General features: G+C 42.0%; 4 protein-coding genes across 8 annotated transcripts; 2 read left to right on the top strand and 2 right to left on the bottom strand.

The window, feature by feature from the left end:
- Positions 1-64: 64 nt before the first annotated feature.
- On the bottom strand, positions 65-5,049 carry Not3 (CCR4-associated factor Not3). 3 transcript variants are annotated; one of them, XM_011313695.1, is made up of 9 exons: positions 4,367-5,049; positions 3,760-3,992; positions 3,475-3,630; positions 3,237-3,416; positions 2,695-2,982; positions 2,337-2,598; positions 1,366-2,207; positions 1,059-1,268; positions 65-968 (listed from the first exon to the last, which is right to left on the bottom strand). In XM_011313695.1, exons 1-9 carry the CDS (start codon positions 4,389-4,391, stop codon positions 870-872), a joined length of 2,295 nt encoding a protein of 764 aa, XP_011311997.1. In that variant the 5' UTR covers positions 4,392-5,049; the 3' UTR covers positions 65-869. The 3 variants fall into 3 exon arrangements, with proteins under 3 accessions (XP_011311997.1, XP_011311996.1, XP_011311998.1); XM_011313694.1 differs by having other exon boundaries at positions 2,337-2,613; positions 4,367-5,048; XM_011313696.1 differs by having other exon boundaries at positions 2,409-2,613; positions 4,367-5,047.
- Positions 5,050-5,814: 765 nt separating this feature from the next.
- Positions 5,815-12,480, top strand: MESR4 (misexpression suppressor of ras 4). Of its 2 annotated transcripts, XM_011313690.1 has the most exons (3): positions 5,815-5,976; positions 6,276-11,160; positions 11,241-11,326. In XM_011313690.1, coding segments are annotated over exons 2-3 (4,854 nt in total). In that variant the 5' UTR covers positions 5,815-5,976; positions 6,276-6,307; the 3' UTR covers positions 11,242-11,326. The 2 variants fall into 2 exon arrangements, with proteins under 2 accessions (XP_011311992.1, XP_011311991.1); XM_011313689.1 differs by having other exon boundaries at positions 6,276-12,480.
- On the bottom strand, positions 12,237-15,828 carry Trxr1 (Thioredoxin reductase 1). Of its 2 annotated transcripts, none has more exons than XM_011313692.1 (6): positions 15,637-15,828; positions 14,229-14,813; positions 13,728-13,942; positions 13,429-13,611; positions 12,861-13,219; positions 12,237-12,717 (listed from the first exon to the last, which is right to left on the bottom strand). In XM_011313692.1, the coding sequence occupies exons 1-6, from the start codon at positions 15,647-15,649 to the stop codon at positions 12,588-12,590; spliced, it is 1,485 nt and encodes a 494-aa protein (XP_011311994.1). In that variant the 5' UTR covers positions 15,650-15,828; the 3' UTR covers positions 12,237-12,587. The 2 variants fall into 2 exon arrangements, with proteins under 2 accessions (XP_011311994.1, XP_011311993.1); XM_011313691.1 differs by lacking the exon at positions 15,637-15,828 and adding an exon at positions 15,055-15,136.
- On the top strand, positions 15,400-16,877 carry sni (SDR family oxidoreductase sniffer). The gene is made up of 4 exons (XM_011313693.1): positions 15,400-15,545; positions 16,071-16,313; positions 16,378-16,521; positions 16,580-16,877. The coding sequence occupies exons 1-4, from the start codon at positions 15,420-15,422 to the stop codon at positions 16,802-16,804; spliced, it is 738 nt and encodes a 245-aa protein (XP_011311995.1). The 5' UTR covers positions 15,400-15,419; the 3' UTR covers positions 16,805-16,877.
- Positions 16,878-16,881: the final 4 nt, after the last annotated feature.

The following is a 16,881-nucleotide window of genomic DNA, read 5'->3' as shown; positions in this document are numbered from 1 at the left end:
GTTTCAATGATTTCTCAACGAATAAATTTTATCGGGTGGAAAATAAATGTTTTCTTCTGAGAAATAAAATGATGTGTATATTCCATAATAATATTATCAACTATTTCTACACATTCTGTACAGTAAATTTCATTTTTTTTTTTCAATTGAAAGGATTTAATTAAACTTTATACAAAAAGGCTACTTATTATCTATTCACTTTTTAAGACATAACCACATAGCAATGAGTTGAGTTCCCACCACCCCTCATTTTTTTTCAATCCAATTTCTTTTCATCCTGAAATTGGTAATTTTCTTTCTGGCGAAGAAAAAAAATAATTAAAAAAAAAACAATAACTGGTGGGTTCGGTCGCACCTCATATGTATTTTGTACTGGTATTACAGAGTCAGTCGCCAGCAAGTATACCTTTTATCCATCATTATTATTTAGTTCTCCGTTCATATTCAATTTATCACACATCGTTTTCCACTTTTTCCCCCTCGTTCTCCATTAAATGGCTCCAAGTACGAACTTCCCTCTCAAGTTTCGTCATCGTCGTCGTCTGAATTCCATTTTTATCCGAACAATATCTTATCCCTGTGTCTCCTATCTCGCGTAAAATAAAATTGAAAATAATATTTCGTCCACAACCCCCAGGAACTGAACCATCAGTTTTTTTTTCTTTTGCATCGGTGTAAATCCCAATTGTTCGACGAATAAATTAATTCCTGCAATTCTACGTAATAACAATTTTTATACCCCTTGATTGTGAATTTTGAACTGTTCTAACGACTTCGGAGCTCGTGTTCTCTTGGTTTAATACCGATACAGAATTAGTGCAGTATTTTGTATTCTGGAAAATCTCCTTGGCAATTTTTTCTCTCTTCATTCAGTTAAGATCTCTGTCTTCTAAGTACTTGTACTCAAAAGTGAAGCCTTCCTTCTTCCGCTGCCCCCATTTTTCGTAATCAAAGTAGATGTACGTACCCTGTAGAGAGATTAAAAAATTTTTTTTTAATCTTCCACTGAAATACAATCCACTGGATATTTTTCAAGACTACTACATAATAATTCTCACCTGCTCGTATTCCTCATTAATGACTTTGGGTTCTTCGTGCCTTTGAAACCACATCATGTATTTAGTGTGAAACCTCCAGGACTGTTTCTTTAATGCTTTGGCTGCCAAGTACTGTCCTTTCGATCCCTCCATGTAGTAGAATATGAAGAAAAGAGTTTCTGTCGATAGTCGTTGGAAGAATTCAACGGTATCCGAGTGAGGTAATGGTACCTAATTTCCAAAATCATAAAATCCATGTGTAAATAATTCACCAAATTCCCACACGTCTTTACAAAATTCCACATTGAAAAAAAAATGAAAAATTCACCTGCTGGTAATAAGGTGGAGTCTGACAGAGGTTCCTGGGTAGATACGACCTGAGCCTCTCCGAATCCGACGGATGAGGCATGTGAAAGTACGAGGCCTCCATCATCTGGAATTGCTGCTGGTGCTCCTTCTGCAGTGGCACAGGTCCCAGTGGTGCAACACCAAGTAATGGAGGAATATGTGCCTCAGATGTTGCGGTATTGCTCTTGGAGCTGTCGAATATATTTCTACTGCCATCCCCAGGTGGCATTTCAAGGCCAGCCCGATCAATGGCATTCTGCGCAATGATCTTGAGAGATGTCATACCATCAGAAAGCTTCGAGATGAGACCATTGGCAGTGGATGGTGCTGGTGAACACGAATTGGCCGGAATAGGCGATGACCTGCTGCTCATTGATGACTGAGGTGATGCTGATGGTGGAACGGATGTCGTCATATCATCATTGGTGCTGTTGTGATTTTGACTCTGATTATGAACGAGAACGATGCCCGATGGAATTGTCGTCGTGGCAGCTGGTATCGATGGATTGGAGATCTGATGCGGTGGATTTTGAGATACTGGTGCTTGTTGCTGCGGCACCTGGGGATTCTGGAGGATTAGGGGCATGGGCTGTGGTGTCGTTGGCTGGTGCTGCACATGCTGTATTGGCTGAATTGCCTGAATTATCTGGGGCTGCACTGGTGCCTGAGAGGGGGGTGACTGCACTGGTGGCTGGATCGGTGGAATCGACGCCTGTATCTGCTGGCTCGACTGCTGCTGGAGTGCTTGCACCTGGGAGAGACTCTGCGACGACGTAGGAGTGCTTGTCGTCATCGAACACGACAATCCATTTTCACTGTGGGCTGAGGATATAATTTTTTTTTTTTTTTCAATTACTCGGGGACTTTTCCTATTTGGAATTTTCGAATTATGATATTTTATAATTATTTGTTAAATGAAATGAGAGGAGGGGTTACGATGGAGGTACGCACATGAAATTTTAGTGGAGGTAGAGTGAATTGCTTGAGAATTGGTGTGCGATGCAGCAACCGTTGCAAAATTACCGGCGTTACTTGTTGATACGTGATTCGATGTTGTTGATATTGGAGAACTGTGGCTTGATGTCATGGGAATGGTTTTACTTGGTGTACTGCTTGTTAACATTGGTGGTTTTTGGATGGCAGTGGTTCCTGCTGATGGAATGCTCGTCTGGGACGAATTCAGGAGGGGTCGAACTGCTGTTGGCTTCACAGGCTGGAATAATTCGTCCTTTGATGGATTATGTTCAATTATTTGTCTTATCAATTTGTCTCCGTGGGTTTACTTTATACAGTGGGATTGAATTCTTACTTTAGTTTTTTTGTCGGTATCGGTGGAACTGTCACTCGAATGATTGTGCATTGTGGAGCTCAAGGGGGGCGATGGTATCGGCGATGTTCCTGAATTCGTTGAGGTCGGTGTACCACCTGTTTCATTACTGTTGTTACTGTCAGTCGTTGCTGATGATGGAATGCCCACACCCGATAACTCCACCTCGTCCAGACCGATTATGTCGTCGTAGATGTACTCGTTCTCCTCGAAGTCCGGCTCCTGGGAGGACTCGATGTAATACTCGACATCGTCCTTTATCCTTTTTATCTTAATAATAAGGGCTTTCTGCATTAGATTGTTATTACTCTCGTGAAAATAGAAGGAATGACGCCGAGAAAAAATTGCTCTTTATTCTAGATAATTATTTCTACTTGAGAGAACAACTTTTCAGCTTGTATTAATTTTTTAATTCATTTTTTTCACTCAATAGCCACAAATTTATCGAAATTCTTCTCTCAAGTAGATGAATATCAAATAAATTTTTCTTCTCAGCGGATGGGTGTCATAAATTATTCACGTACTGTATTGACTTCAACCGACATATTGTCCAACATTCTCAGAAGGGTTTCCAATTTTCGAATGTGATAGCGGTGTTTCTCCAGTTTACCCTTCAACTCATCCATTCTGTCTTGCTTATCCTTGTCCAGTCGTTTTTTCTTTCCAGCGAGGAGTGACTCTATTTCCGATTCAAATGTATCCAGCTGAAAAAAAAAATCGTACAACTATTCCAATAAATAAATAATAGCCGATAGTATTCACCTGCAAATTGAGGGCATCTATCGAGTTTGCGAGCCAATTACTGACTTCCTCTCGCTCCTTCTGCGCTGGATCGAGTTTCTGAGCTGCACCAAGTCCTTCCTTAGAGTACGCCTTCGTCTTGGTCTCCCTCTCAACGACTTTGAATCTCTCCATTTGCTGCCCCACCCCCCATAAAAAAATTCAACCATAAATCCAAATCCAATAATTTGCACACATCAAACTACAAGAGACAAAAGAAAAAAAAAACAGACATTCTCGTGAATGTGAAATAAAAATTCAACGAACCGTTTCAATCAACTTTCGATAATCGAGTAACGTGCTTTTGTCCTTGATTTCCCCAGAGGCAATCCAACTTTTGATCTGATCACGTAACCTCTGCAGCTTCTTGATCTCCTTCTTGAGATCAGCCTCGTACTTCTCCTTCTGATTGCTGTTGGTAGCATTGTGCACCTTCTGCCAAATATCCTCAAACGTATCGACACCCTCGGTCACTTTTTTAAGGCACCGGTCTATTTCACCTGAATCAGCCGACAGAATTGATCGGTTAAAACGGACAATAATCCAAATAATCCCCACATTAACGATCCCCAGAATGAAAATTACGCGTTAAATCTCAACATTTCAAGTACATATTCACCAAATTAATCTAATGAGTCTCAACTGGTACGATTAATGCACCTGGCTCCAGTCTCACTAAACAACACAGTTAACCCCCACAAAAATGCCCAAATCTAACACAAACTTTGGCAATTAATAACAGAAAATTGTAGGGAATGGGGGTGAGAAGGTGGTGGGCCAGTGGATGAGGGTAATACCCTTGATTTAATGGGGATGGGAGGTAATTTTAAGGGACAATGTAAACACGCTGTGGATGGACAAATATAAATTTTACCTTGCAACTTTCTCGTCGCAGCCATGGCTATGTAAACATATGGCCAAATAACTTATACATAGTCCGAATAAAACAGTTGTAGTGTCGACGGACTTGTTTTTCGGGTGATTGTTAGTGTTATTTTCACCGTTTTGTCGTGATTTATCAACTCAGATGAGGGATTCTATGAGGTTCCCCCTTTTAGATTATAATATGGGAGACTCAGCCACAAGATGGCTTCCGTTTTCAAATGACAACGAACGGTATAGCCACCACCACAGAATAAAGACCACTCTGATGGCCCAGTTTTTATGAAAAAAATCACACACCCCGGGTGATTGTTGTTATCGGTTTATCAATAAATGATTTTCCTCGGTGGCTATTTGGATGCCGATGTGATGACTTCCTCGGGGTGATTTTTTCCAAGAATTTTAATAACAATCGTCAGTCAACACTTTAACCTCACTCGGTGCTCGATCAGTAGTTGCGGATCGCTTTCGAGTCCTGGGGGTGCTTTTGCTGGCTTTGCAGGCTTTCGGAATGCCTTGTTTTTTTTTATTGTTGATAGTAACAATTGGGGGTGATTCTCTGTGGAGGGTTTTTAGGGGGATATTCAGGATTTTTATGTAGTTGTCGCTGATTTCGTACGCTTTTTCGCGGATCGACGCTACACTGATAATACACACACATTCAGGTCGAGTGTGTAAGTTCCGGAAGCTCCAGGATGCCTCTTTCAGATATTTACAAGACCGGATGCTGGGATTTTGAAGTTCCTCGGAGATGAGGGGTTCTCGAGGTTTTGGGAGATTTATATTTCTCAGTTTTGGGATCCCAGGTGATCCGTCCATTTTTTTTTAATTTATTTTTTAATTTTTTTTTTTTTAGCTGGAATTATTTTAAGAGAATTACATTTTTTCAAACGATTATTGGTTTTAATGGGAGAAATGATAGATGAACCTGTTGTCATGATGTATATAATTTTTATTAGCGCGTTTAGTGCTTTTTCTTTTTTCGTAAAAAAAAAAATATTTGGGAAATATTGAAATTCAAATGCGTTCGGGATTTTTTAAGGTTTCAGAACGAATTACAATTGAAGATACAATTGAAAGCAATTAGAAAATTAATGAATATTTAAAATCGATGGTGGAGGGAAAACCAGGACAGGTGATAAACAATTCAAATGTGAAAAGCTCAATTGTTCACCAATACTGAAGCAAAAATAAATTTTCAAATGAATAAAATGAATGTTTGATTGAGGAAATAGTGGAGAATAAAAAAATTCATGGAATTGATGCCGGAGCGAAAAAAAAGACTCTCAGGCGATGATCCAAAAATTCAAATGTAAAAAACTCGATCGGTACCCACTCCCAACAGTAGATTGTGGAGAGAAAAAAAAAATCCTCCCCTCTGCCATCTGACCGACCAATTCCTCGTCTCACGAGCGAAATGACGCCATTTTACTAACCTTTTCGGCGCGTAGCGCGACGAAGCAGTCGCCAGGGATAATCCGGGACGGTCTAATCGTACCTCAAACGTGCACGATTCACCACCAAAAGATCACCCCCGGGTTAATAACCACCGTGAACAATAATCCTCCACCAAATTCCCGCGAATTGCCACGAGACCCAGAGGTAAGTCTCGACGCCAGTTAAAAAACTGTAACCCAGTGTTTTCGCCACCCACAAAAGGTCTGCACTCGCAACCGGGGGCACATCCCCACGATCTTCAGTGAATAAAAAAGAAAGAAAAAAACGTGAAAACGTGGACATCATCACATCGCACAACCCACCACCCCCGACTCCCCCCATAAAGCCAAATAACCTCTCCCACCCACCTCCCCGAGCACAACGAAAAAGAAAAAAAAAATCCATCAAAACGAGATGCTCCTTTGTTTCCAAAAAGTCTAATCCTTCAATTTATTTCTGCCCAGATACTCAAAAAGTCCCTGGATCGCCGTCTATTATGGAAGATGACGACGGAGAGGGTTCAAATACAGAGTCCCAAGTGCTAACAGACAGTGAATCATTAAAAATTCATCGCAATTTTTCACCGTCATTCTACGATGAGAAAGAGGAAGAAGAGAAAGGTGTAGAATGTGACGATGATGATGATGAAGAGGAAGAGGAAATATATCCGGAGAATTTTCCAACGCGTTTGCCAAATCCAGTGTCTCATCCAGTATTTAAGGGCTTTAAGAAGCGAATTCTGGAGAGTCCAGAGCCATCGTCGGAGCCACCGAGTGATGATTCGAGGGGTCATAACTCGAGGAGAGGAAAAATAACGGAGTACGCTCAGTATTTGGGTTTACAGCCAGCAGCTAAGTACACTAAATGCTCAAAATGCACGAATCATCGAAATCAGGGGAGAGACGAGTGTTCGTGTCAGGCACCGGTGTCATTAACAATACCCGAGACCCCACCAGCCCCACCACCCAGTGAAAATATCCCCAGTACCTCCAAATTAGCGAATAATTTCCGAATAACGAGAAAAGTGTATCTCTGCGCAGCTTGTGGAACTTACTTTGAGAATTGGAATTTATTTCTCCACATGAGGGAAATACACAAGCGTCACATCTGCCTATTCTGCTTGGGTATGTTTGGACAGGCTGAGAGACTGTCCCATCATCTCGAGAACAAGCACAATGTCACTGAAACACCATTTACATCTGTTGAGGATTTTTATAATGCCTTCAAGGGCTCGTGCTATCTCATATGCTGCTCATGTGAAAAAGTATTCTCGGAGACAGATAATTTTTACAATCATTATTGTCCATCGCCGAGTGAGGATACGTCACTGGAGGAGGAGGAGGTGTGTTCTGTTTGTCGACAGAGTGGTCAGCACACACCGGGATGTCAACGACAGGTGGAAAATACTCCTGTCAAGACTGGGGGGAAGAGCACCAAGGGAATTATCCCCAGGACTAAGAACAATCGAATTAAGAGGAGTGAGAAACACATGCTGACGTCCTATCAGAAAAAACTAACTCAACTCTACGAGAGGAAGATGACCATGAGGACAGAGAGGATGTCTCGGGACTCGGCCCCCAGTGAATCGAAAATTCCCAGTGATTGTTGTACTCCAGAGGTGGCCCAGAGCGTTGAGAAACCTGTGGAGGAGAATTTACCGAAGGACACTGTCTCTGAGACCATCAGTGAGGTTTCCACGGCTATTGAGGAGACTGCCGAGACCTTGAGGCCTTCTCCAGAGGTTGCTGTTGTGTCTGGAGATAAATTAGAGGATGCTGATGGTGATAATCGAGGGGACACTAGGACCAGTCGGGACACCGTGACGGAGACGATAATGAGGGTCTCGAGGCTTGATAATTCTGACAGTTCTGAGCAATTGGGTGTGGAGAACGTGAGTGAATGTGAGAGATTGACAGAGCAAGTGGTTGAGGATTATAATGAGGCTGAGGCACCACAGGACAACGACAAGAGAGAGGACTCATCCTCGGAGGCTGACGACTACAATTACGATGAGAGTTTGAAGAAGCTGGAGTCAACCCCAATGTCAGTCAGCCGAGTTAATAGGACCAAAGGTAGTCTGGTGATTAAAATTTGTACAAATAAAAATTCCTACTCTGTGAGCACTCCAAATATGAATGGAGTTGACGAATCAGAGGACAACAACAACGAGAGTGACTCGGACAACGACAGGTTGACAGTTGCTCTCGAGGAGAGCCAGAGGCTCGAACCTCCAGAGGATTCAGGTGATAAAAGTCCATTGAGAGAACCAGAGGCTGACAATTCTGGGATAGCTACCACCACTGAAACTCCAGAAAATGACGATGAAAAATTCACCAGCCCTGAACAATCCAGTGGAGATAATATCCAACTGGCTGGTGAGGATGTACCTCCAATCGATTTAAATGTCAATGGCCTCCTGGAGAGTGTGCAAGTGGTGGAGTTGTTGAAGGGCTGCATCGAGGCTGCCAGTTCCACGTGCGTCTACTGCAATCATGCAAGACATATCGCTGTCAATGGCAGGCAACTGGCCCTCCACATGCTAGCAGAGCACAGATTTCAGCCTCAGCATCCAGCAATAATAATTCAACCAGAGCAATTCGTAAATAGGATGAAAAAATCACTCGATGATCTCGACGGCCACTACCTCAATGCTGACAGCTACGACAGCCAAATTGGCACTTACAATGTACCCACAATTCGCACGTACGAGTGCTTCAATTGTCGTGTTGTCTCTCATATCCACAAGGACCTCTACCTCCACAATCGCAAGATGCATCAGAAGGCAATACTCATATGTATCATGTGTAAATCAACATTTTACAATTACAGTGAGTTACTGTGTCACCTGTGCCCGGGAATTTACTCAACAACCGAGACAGATATGTCCACCCAATCCCTGACATCCTCAATAGCAAATCCAAGTATTAAGTATCGATGCTGTATATGCACGACAGATCCTCTCCCATCGGCATTCAGACTGATGGTACATTTGAGAAAACGTCATCACGCCTGTGATGTTTGTCTGGAGCTCAATGGAAATCAGCAGAAATTATCGAATCACGTGTGGAAGCACAAGCTCCAGCATCTCTGCTACAGGTGTGGCATTGCTTACAGAAATAAACCAGATATCACGAAGCACTTGTTCTGGAAGCATGGGACTGAGAGTGTTCTCTGCAAGAAGTGCCTCCAGAAGAAGTGGCCACACATCTATCACTTTTGCATTCCACCCAGTGCTTTTGTATGTGAAGAATGCAATTTGAGTTTCTCCAGGGCTGTTGCTTTGAAGGTTCACAAGAGGCTGCACTCCAAGGAGGAGCCGTACGGTTGTGAGGACTGCAAGGAGAGGTTTATCTCCAGAAAGTTGTTGGCGAGGCACGAGGTGGAGGTACACAGGCCACCAGAGCCACAAGAAAATTTACAGAGCCAGGGTAATGATTGTGGAGGTAATGGGGAGCCGAATGGAATGGAGGAATCACCAGAGAATCTTCAGAAGCCTATCGAGGGATCAGGAGACGAGATTCAGGCATTAGCTGGACAGAGTCATGCTCCAGGTGTCAGTCCAACAGGGGTATCAGAGAGTCAGGTCGAGCCTCAGAAGGCCATTGAGAGTGTTCGAAAGGTCGTGGATGTTTACGATCTTCCACCCCTCAATTTATCATCAGACAGTGATTCTGATGATGAGGATAACGCAAAATCGTCTGTGGGGAAGACTGAGGATGAAAAAGAGGAGAGGAAGGAGGAGATGGATGAGAAAGATTCACCTGGGGATCAGAGTGATTTTAAACATGGGGAAAATGAGGAACCCGCTCCTGTTGATGATCCAGTGTCTGTCAACACTGGATCAGAGCCGATCGATGAACATCAGGAGCAACAGGTGGACATAATGAATGGTATCTGGGATAATTTCAAGTCCTATGCCACGACAACAGAGACCAATCTCGAGGAATTAGCTAAGAGTGAGGAGAAGATTATCGAGGCGAAGCAGAGAGAACTCCTGGGGATAATAACGGCTGATCACGATTACTGTGTTGTCTATGGGGATTCGAAAATGGAGGAGGAGCCGGAGGTAACGGATAATTCAGCGAAACCAGTGGATCTAGGGGAGAATGGAGTGAATTTAACTGAAGGTGTCAATGAAAATGATCAGGCATTTCTCACTGAAGTAACTATCAACGAAGTCAATGAGGTATCGATACCAGTGGTCGAGAGTGAAGTCGAGAGCAAGGATAAATCCCCGAAGAAAAAAACAAACACCAACTCGTCGTCGAGTGATTCATCGAGTGACTCAGACTCGAGCAGTTGTTCATGCGGTACCAATTGCAGCTGCAGCAGTTCCTCATCGGACTCATCCTCATCCTCGAGCAGTTCATCGGACTCTGACAGCTCAGGGTCTGAATCCTCACCCAAGAAACAGCCAGAGACACGAAAGAGGGAGAGAAAGAGGGGCAAGAGCCAGCATAAACGCACAAAAGAGAGTGTTGAGAAGGAAGAGATTGTCAACGAGGTGAATCCAATCGAGGAGATGATAAATGTTCACACGATTGAAGAGCCAGTGGATGTTCAGGAGCAGTCGGAAGCCCCAGGTTATCCAGTGGCTGTTCCACCTGTGGATAAACCAAATGTGATGAGGGAATCAGATCTGGAGACAGATGAGACTGAAACAGACGAGGATTTTTACGACGAGCATCCACAGGAGTTGGCGAATAAATTACTGGCTGAGAAGAGAAATCAACTGATGCTTCTGGCAAGTGTTGCTACACCAGAGTCATCAGCATCAACGACCCTGAGAAATGGAAGCCTTGACGACGCTCTGGACCTTCAGAGTCAGACGAGTGGCAAAAAGAAGATCAAAGTGAAGAAGAGGAAGAAAACAGAGAGCAGGAGAGGTGCGAGGGGTGCGAGAGGCGCACGAGGTACAAGGGGAAGACGACAGAAATATCCAGGTGTAACAGCTGGTGAACCTCCCATTAAGATAAACATTCCAAAGCCAATGAATCGTCAGAAACATTCGAAAATACGTCTCTCGTCTATGGTACCGCCGGTTAATCCAGTACAATCGGAATATTCCGTGAATAATTCAACGGGACCGAGTCAGGCATCTGGCTACTCAGGTGCATCGGGTGCATCTGGAACTGAAACACCTGGCAGCGAGAGCAAGAGATCATCGAAGAGAAAGCGTATCCCAAAAAAATTCTATGGTGATTCGAGTGATGATGAGCAGCACAATCAGTATCCAAAGTGGAGGAGAATAGATAGCAATTCTGGTGTGATGCAGGGGACTCAGGGACATCAGTATGTGCCAACAATAACGATCAAGCAAAATTTTGGCCCACCACTTCAATCAAAATGGTATAATGCTGAACAGCAGGCAAATTTAGTGGTTTATAACAATGAATCAGCACCCAGTACACTTGGTGCATCTGTCACAGATACTGAAGGGGGTGTCGACACCAGTAGCGATTCCAGTGGATCTGAGGGTGAACCGGAGATTGTCCAATCATCCAATGATGGTGGCAACGTCAAGGGAGAGGAGAATATCACGATACCTGGACCAGCTGTTGGTGATAAAAAGCATCTTTACTGCTACTGTCAGTGTCCCTATGACGAAGTCTCGGAAATGATTGCCTGTGATGGTGATCATTGTAAAATTGAGTGGTTTCACTTTGAGTGCGTTGGTATTATGGTACCACCTAAGGGCAAGTGGTACTGCCCTGAATGTCGTAAGGAGGATCCTACACTTAAAAATGACGATTTCATTGACTGATGTTTAACCATCGTTTAAGTAAATTTAATAATCCACCATTTTTTTTTCCTCGTTGATCCACGTTTTGTTTCACTATTCATGATGATTCACCAATGCGCGTATTTTTTTTTTTTTTTTTTCTCTTAGTTGAACAAATTTCATTTGAACGATTCCATTTTTTCATCGTACTAAATATACATATGTATATCTCTCAAATCAGAATATTTGTATATACGTGTAAATATTAATGATTGTAGAATTTACTATGCCAAGATTTGAGACGAGTTTTTAGTTTTATTCTCATGTATAAAAGAAAATATGAATAACGAAATGAAAGAAATGGATAGAAAAATGCTTTTTCGTTTGTACTTGTTCTTATTTTTTCTTGGAAATTGTATTAACATTGACCCTCGATTGAACTTGCATTTATATATTTTAGATCACTCGATATTTCTCTTTTTGTTTTTTTTTTTCCATTGGCACTGTGTTACATACTATCTACACTGCTGGCAGTGTTATCATTTCTCTCATTAACTCAATTTCGTACTCCAGCACAATTTCACGTTTATTCTTATCACTCGATTTTTATTTCGTGAATGGAATAAAATTGTGACATCAATTCGTCGGTAATTTGAAGGATCCTAGTACCTATTTAAATTTTAAACAATTATAAACAGTAAAATTTATAATGACATTAGGTTTTATTATCCTCGAATTTGTAATAAAGGTGTAAGATACAGTAATACAGAAAGTAAAAAAATTTCTCATACAAGAGGGTGACATATATTCCTGATATCAGAAATTTTTTCACCCCTCCAAAGGTTTCTTTTACATTTTTCTCCTATCGAACTCACAATTGTACATTTCTAGAGACGCAATACATATAAAAAATATATAATAGCAAGCCTGTGAAAATTCTACAAAAAGAGGAAAGACAAAATCTTTAATTTTACAAAATAAAGAATTTCGTTTCAATACTTCTGTGACGGTTTTAATCGTAAGAATTTATTAACTCATTAGAAAAATTAATTTCCTAGCTGCAGCAACTCTGAGGGGTTGGGTCCATCCCTGAACTTTTTGTTATAAAAACTCGGGTGAATTCTTCGGCACTGGTTGGATGAATTCCGACTGTTGCTTTCAGTTGGGGGAATGTTATGTTACACCTGTGAGCGAAGAAAAAAGGCCATTTATATTTCCTCTATAATAATTTTTCTATTTCAATTATTCTTTGCCTCTTCAGCCCCTGAATCTTTGTAATTTTCATTCCATAAATGAGAAATTCATTCTTGAATAAAACTCCACTTACTTCATAGCCGCTGAAAATCCTTGGATGACTTCCCCAGCATGTGGTCCGATGAAATGCATCCCCAGAATCCTCTGATCACCGCCTTTGAGAGCCACAACCTTGACGTAGCAGTGTGACATATTTTTTTCTGGAATGAAAAACTCCGTGGGTTTATAGAACGCATGATAAACCTCGACATTTTCCTCCCCGTGGCTAGCAAGTGCTTGTTCCTCGCCAATTCCCACGCAACCGTACTCCAGGGGACTGAAGACAGTCGTCGCCACGTTGATGTAGTCCATTTTCTCAACCGAATTACCGAAAAGTCGTCTTGCCAGCAATTTTCCAGCGTGAATCGCCACTGGAGTGAGTTCCGGTCGTTTCTATAAATAAATTAAATTTCCAGGCTTACAGTAAATTGTTAATTATCGAAATTAGTCTATACAATTTATAAATCAACACTCAAATATTTCCCAAAATAATTTCGAGGACAGAAAGAAATAGTGAGTACAATTTTTTTTTTTTATTATACTCATCCAAGGATTTCAAAATTTTACGAGTGATGGCCAGATATTTTTTTATTGTAACTCACATGTAGCACGTCTCCAACAGCGTAAATATTATCGACATTTGTTTGTTCGTTTGTGGCATCGATCTTCAGGCTGTCAGGCACAACTTTTACCCCTGCATTATCAAGTTTTAATTGAGGGGTCAAGGCCTGCCTACCGATAGCGAATAGTACAGTGTCGTAGACATCCTGATGGACCTCTCCATTCTATTAATAAATAAAATTAATTAATTGTCAATTGATTAAAAGATTTGATTCTGAAAATGAATGATCGGAAATAAATCCCTGGGATTTTGCTGAGCCGTTTGTCCCTGAATATTCACCTTGTCAACCCAATGAACCAGCAGTCTACCATCTTCCTGTTTCTCCAAGGCCTTCGGTTTGGCTTGATGAACAAAGTGGACACCGCGTTGCTCCATCTCCTCAGCCACGAGATTCGCCATTTGCTGATCGAATCCTCGCAAAACAATCGATCTCACCATCACCGTTGCATCATAACCGAGACCATTAAGAAAGCCAGCGCATTCAAGGCCGATGTCTACGAATTACCACAATAAAAAAAACTCATCAACGACTATCTGATAATCACCCTAATTACCCCCAGTCCCTGATAAAACGAATGTAATCTTCCACAAAAATATTCACCACAAAAAAAAACAAAGGATCATAATTTTGGATATTGATGACATTTAAAATCGAGGGAAACATTTGGAAAAATGTCTCCACCTCCAGGAATGAAAAAAAAAATACAGCAATCTTTTCATTGGCATGAAAAATCATTTTCTCGCCATTTCTATGGGATTTACCCATACAAATTTACTCACATCCTGCCCCAACGACGAGAGTCTTCCCTGGAGCCCTTTTCAAGCTGAATATATCATCACTAGTGATCCCATACTCGAGAGCCCCAGGAATATCCGGATACCTGGGTCTACCCCCAACGGCAATGATGACCTTGTCAGCAGTGACTTCCTTCTCCTTTCCATTTTTATCAATGCCAACAACAGTGTGTGAATCCTTGAAGTATCCATTGGCATTGATGTACTCGACCTTCTTGTTCCTGAGCTCTACCCTGGTGACCCAGTTAACAGATTTAACATGATTCTGCACAGCTGTTGTGAGAGTCGCCCAGTCATTAGCAATGGCCTTGGGTTCATCGATTTTCCATCCAAAAGCCGTAGCCTCGTGGATGGCCTCTCCGAGGAGTGCAGCCTGATGCATCAGCTTCTTAGGAATGCATCCGACATTGACACAAGTGCCCCCCAGTCCCCATTTGGTACCCTGAGGCGATGGTGTCACATAATCAAAAACAGCGACCTTGGCCCCGAGCTCCACAGCCTCCTTGGCAGCTGCGAGGCCACCAGAGCCCCCTCCAATGACCACCAGGTCGTAATTGTACTTGGACTCGCCTGAAATCGATGGAAATAAAATCAATGACACATCATCCACATAAACTGATGCACCAGCGAATAATAATGCCAGGATAATGGATAAAGTGGAAAATAAACCGGGAATTGGATTCATCAGCTGACGTTTGCAGGTTACGCGCACGTGAAAAATTTCAATGAATTATTAGTTTTAATGGGAGAAATTTGGGGGATTTTAATTGCGGGATCATTGATGATCCACTGATGAACGGAGGAAACTCACTGCAGAGACAAGCCACGAGAGTTCTGTTAGTCATTCTGGAAAGATTTCCTCGACTTGTTTTTCCATCGATAAACAATCCAGAAAAATGACGAACGCACGTTCGAAATGACGATACCCGGAAAGTGAACGGCCAAGTCGCCATCGCAATTAATTAATTTCCCTCGAGGGGATGACGTCACCGAGTCACTGAAGTAATGACGGTGCAGAAACCGTAATTTTTGAGCTTGTGTTATTATCGTGTGGTAAAAGTGTTTTACTGCGTTTTATCGTTGCACTTTGGGTGTTGATCTTTTCGTGGATTGTCAGTGGAATTTATCTCTCGGGGGTGAGGGAATTTTTCAGGCATCTGGGGGGCATTTGGCAAGATGAAGTCGATTATGATCACTGGGTGCAATCGGGGATTGGGTCTCGGAATTGTTCAACACTTGACGCAACTGCCCAATCCACCGGACAAAATATTCGCAACCTGTCGGGACATCGCCAGAGCACAAGTAATTATTTATGAAGGGGATTTTGTTGTTGCGGGTAATTTACGTAATCGGATTGATATTATTCATGGGCGTTTTGGTACACTCTACTCACCGATTGGTGCCATCTTATGTTTGATTTGTTCACTGGTGTCGATGGAGTCAGTGATGATTTCAGTCTGTGGAAATTCTCCTGGAGTTTTTATAGAGGAATATTTATCGGTGTCTCGGTGTGGGAGGTGGGTTTATGTCTCAGGATTGTCTTTTCAAGTATTCCACCACCATTTCAGGGGATTGACCTTGAGGTGCTGCCATCTTCAAGAATTTTCGGCATTTTGGCGGGCAAAAATCAATTAAAATTTGAAATTTCCCGAATTTTTCCAGAGATTCTTTTCGTTTTAATTGGCAATTTCTTTCTTTTATTTTTTTTAGTCCATTTTATTATAGATTTCTGAGTAAATACCTGTTTTGAATAAAAATCTGGAAAAATCTGGAAAAATCTGAAGAAAAAAATAGAATTATGGGATTTATTTGACGATTCTTCCCCAGGAGTTGAAAAAAATCGCTGAAAAATGCAAAAACGTTCACATAATCGAGATAGACCTGAAGGATACGAAGAAATACCCGGAGATTGTTGATTTGGTTGGGAAAAAAGTTGGGGATGCTGGTCTCAATGTTCTCTTCAACAATGCAGGGATTGCGACGAAGTACGCGAGGATTGGGATGGTGAAGGAGGAGCAGATGACTGAAGTGTTCTTCGTTAATACTGTCGTGCCAATAATGCTGACGAAGGTGACCTTATTTTTTTTTCTCGTCGAAATTTTCCTCCAGGAGTTCAACATTTTGGGAATTCCAGGCGTTCTTGCCACTCCTGAAGAAAGCAGCGAGTGGAAAACAGGGGATGGGAGTCCAAAGAGCTGCTGTCATCAACATGACCTCGATAATAGGCAGCATCCAGGACAACAACATGGGGGGATTTTATCCTTATCGATGCAGCAAGGTTTGTACAGTAGTTTTTATTTTTTAAAGTGAATGTTTAAAAGGATTGTTTATTTTAGACTGCTCTCAATGCAGCAACCAAGTCCATGAGCATCGACCTCCTGGATGATGGCATTCTTGTGGCCTGCATGCACCCTGGATGGGTGAAGACTGATATGGGGGGCGCCAATGCTCCCCTCGACGTCGATTCTTCAGTCTCAGACATGATCAGGACAATTCAGGGTCTCGATGAGACTCACAACGGGGCCTTCCTCCAACATGATGGCAAAGTCCTCCCGTGGTAGAATAAAAATTAATGATCCACTACTTTTTACATTTTTATTTTTTACTCTGTTCTGATATGAGTTTAAATAAATGGGAA

This window comes from Fopius arisanus, unplaced genomic scaffold, assembly GCF_000806365.1.
Source record: "Fopius arisanus strain USDA-PBARC FA_bdor unplaced genomic scaffold, ASM80636v1 scaffold00127, whole genome shotgun sequence".
Lineage (NCBI taxonomy): Eukaryota > Metazoa > Arthropoda > Insecta > Hymenoptera > Braconidae > Fopius > Fopius arisanus.
The sequence above is the reverse complement of the archived record's forward strand: the minus strand, read 5'-3'. Positions and strand labels throughout refer to the sequence as shown.

Coding starts and splice junctions, on each gene's coding strand:
- Not3 (XM_011313694.1), bottom strand. CDS start 4,391: ATGGCTGCGACGAGAAAGTTGCAAG. Junction 1,269..1,365: donor CTCCACCTTATTACCAGCAG/GTGAATTTTTCA, acceptor TTTGGAAATTAG/GTACCATTACCTCACTCGGA. Junction 969..1,058: donor TTAATGAGGAATACGAGCAG/GTGAGAATTATT, acceptor ATCTCTCTACAG/GGTACGTACATCTACTTTGA.
- MESR4 (XM_011313689.1), top strand. CDS start 6,308: ATGGAAGATGACGACGGAGAGGGTTCAAATACAGAGTCCCAAGTGCTA.
- Trxr1 (XM_011313691.1), bottom strand. CDS start 15,088: ATGACTAACAGAACTCTCGTGGCTTGTCTCTGCA. Junction 14,814..15,054: donor TCTCGTGGCTTGTCTCTGCA/GTGAGTTTCCTC, acceptor CATCGATTTCAG/GCGAGTCCAAGTACAATTAC. Junction 13,220..13,428: donor CTGTTGGAGACGTGCTACAT/GTGAGTTACAAT, acceptor ATTTATTTATAG/AAACGACCGGAACTCACTCC.
- sni (XM_011313693.1), top strand. CDS start 15,420: ATGAAGTCGATTATGATCACTGGGTGCAATCGGGGATTGGGTCTCGGA. Junction 15,546..16,070: donor GGGACATCGCCAGAGCACAA/GTAATTATTTAT, acceptor ATTCTTCCCCAG/GAGTTGAAAAAAATCGCTGA. Junction 16,314..16,377: donor TGCCAATAATGCTGACGAAG/GTGACCTTATTT, acceptor TGGGAATTCCAG/GCGTTCTTGCCACTCCTGAA.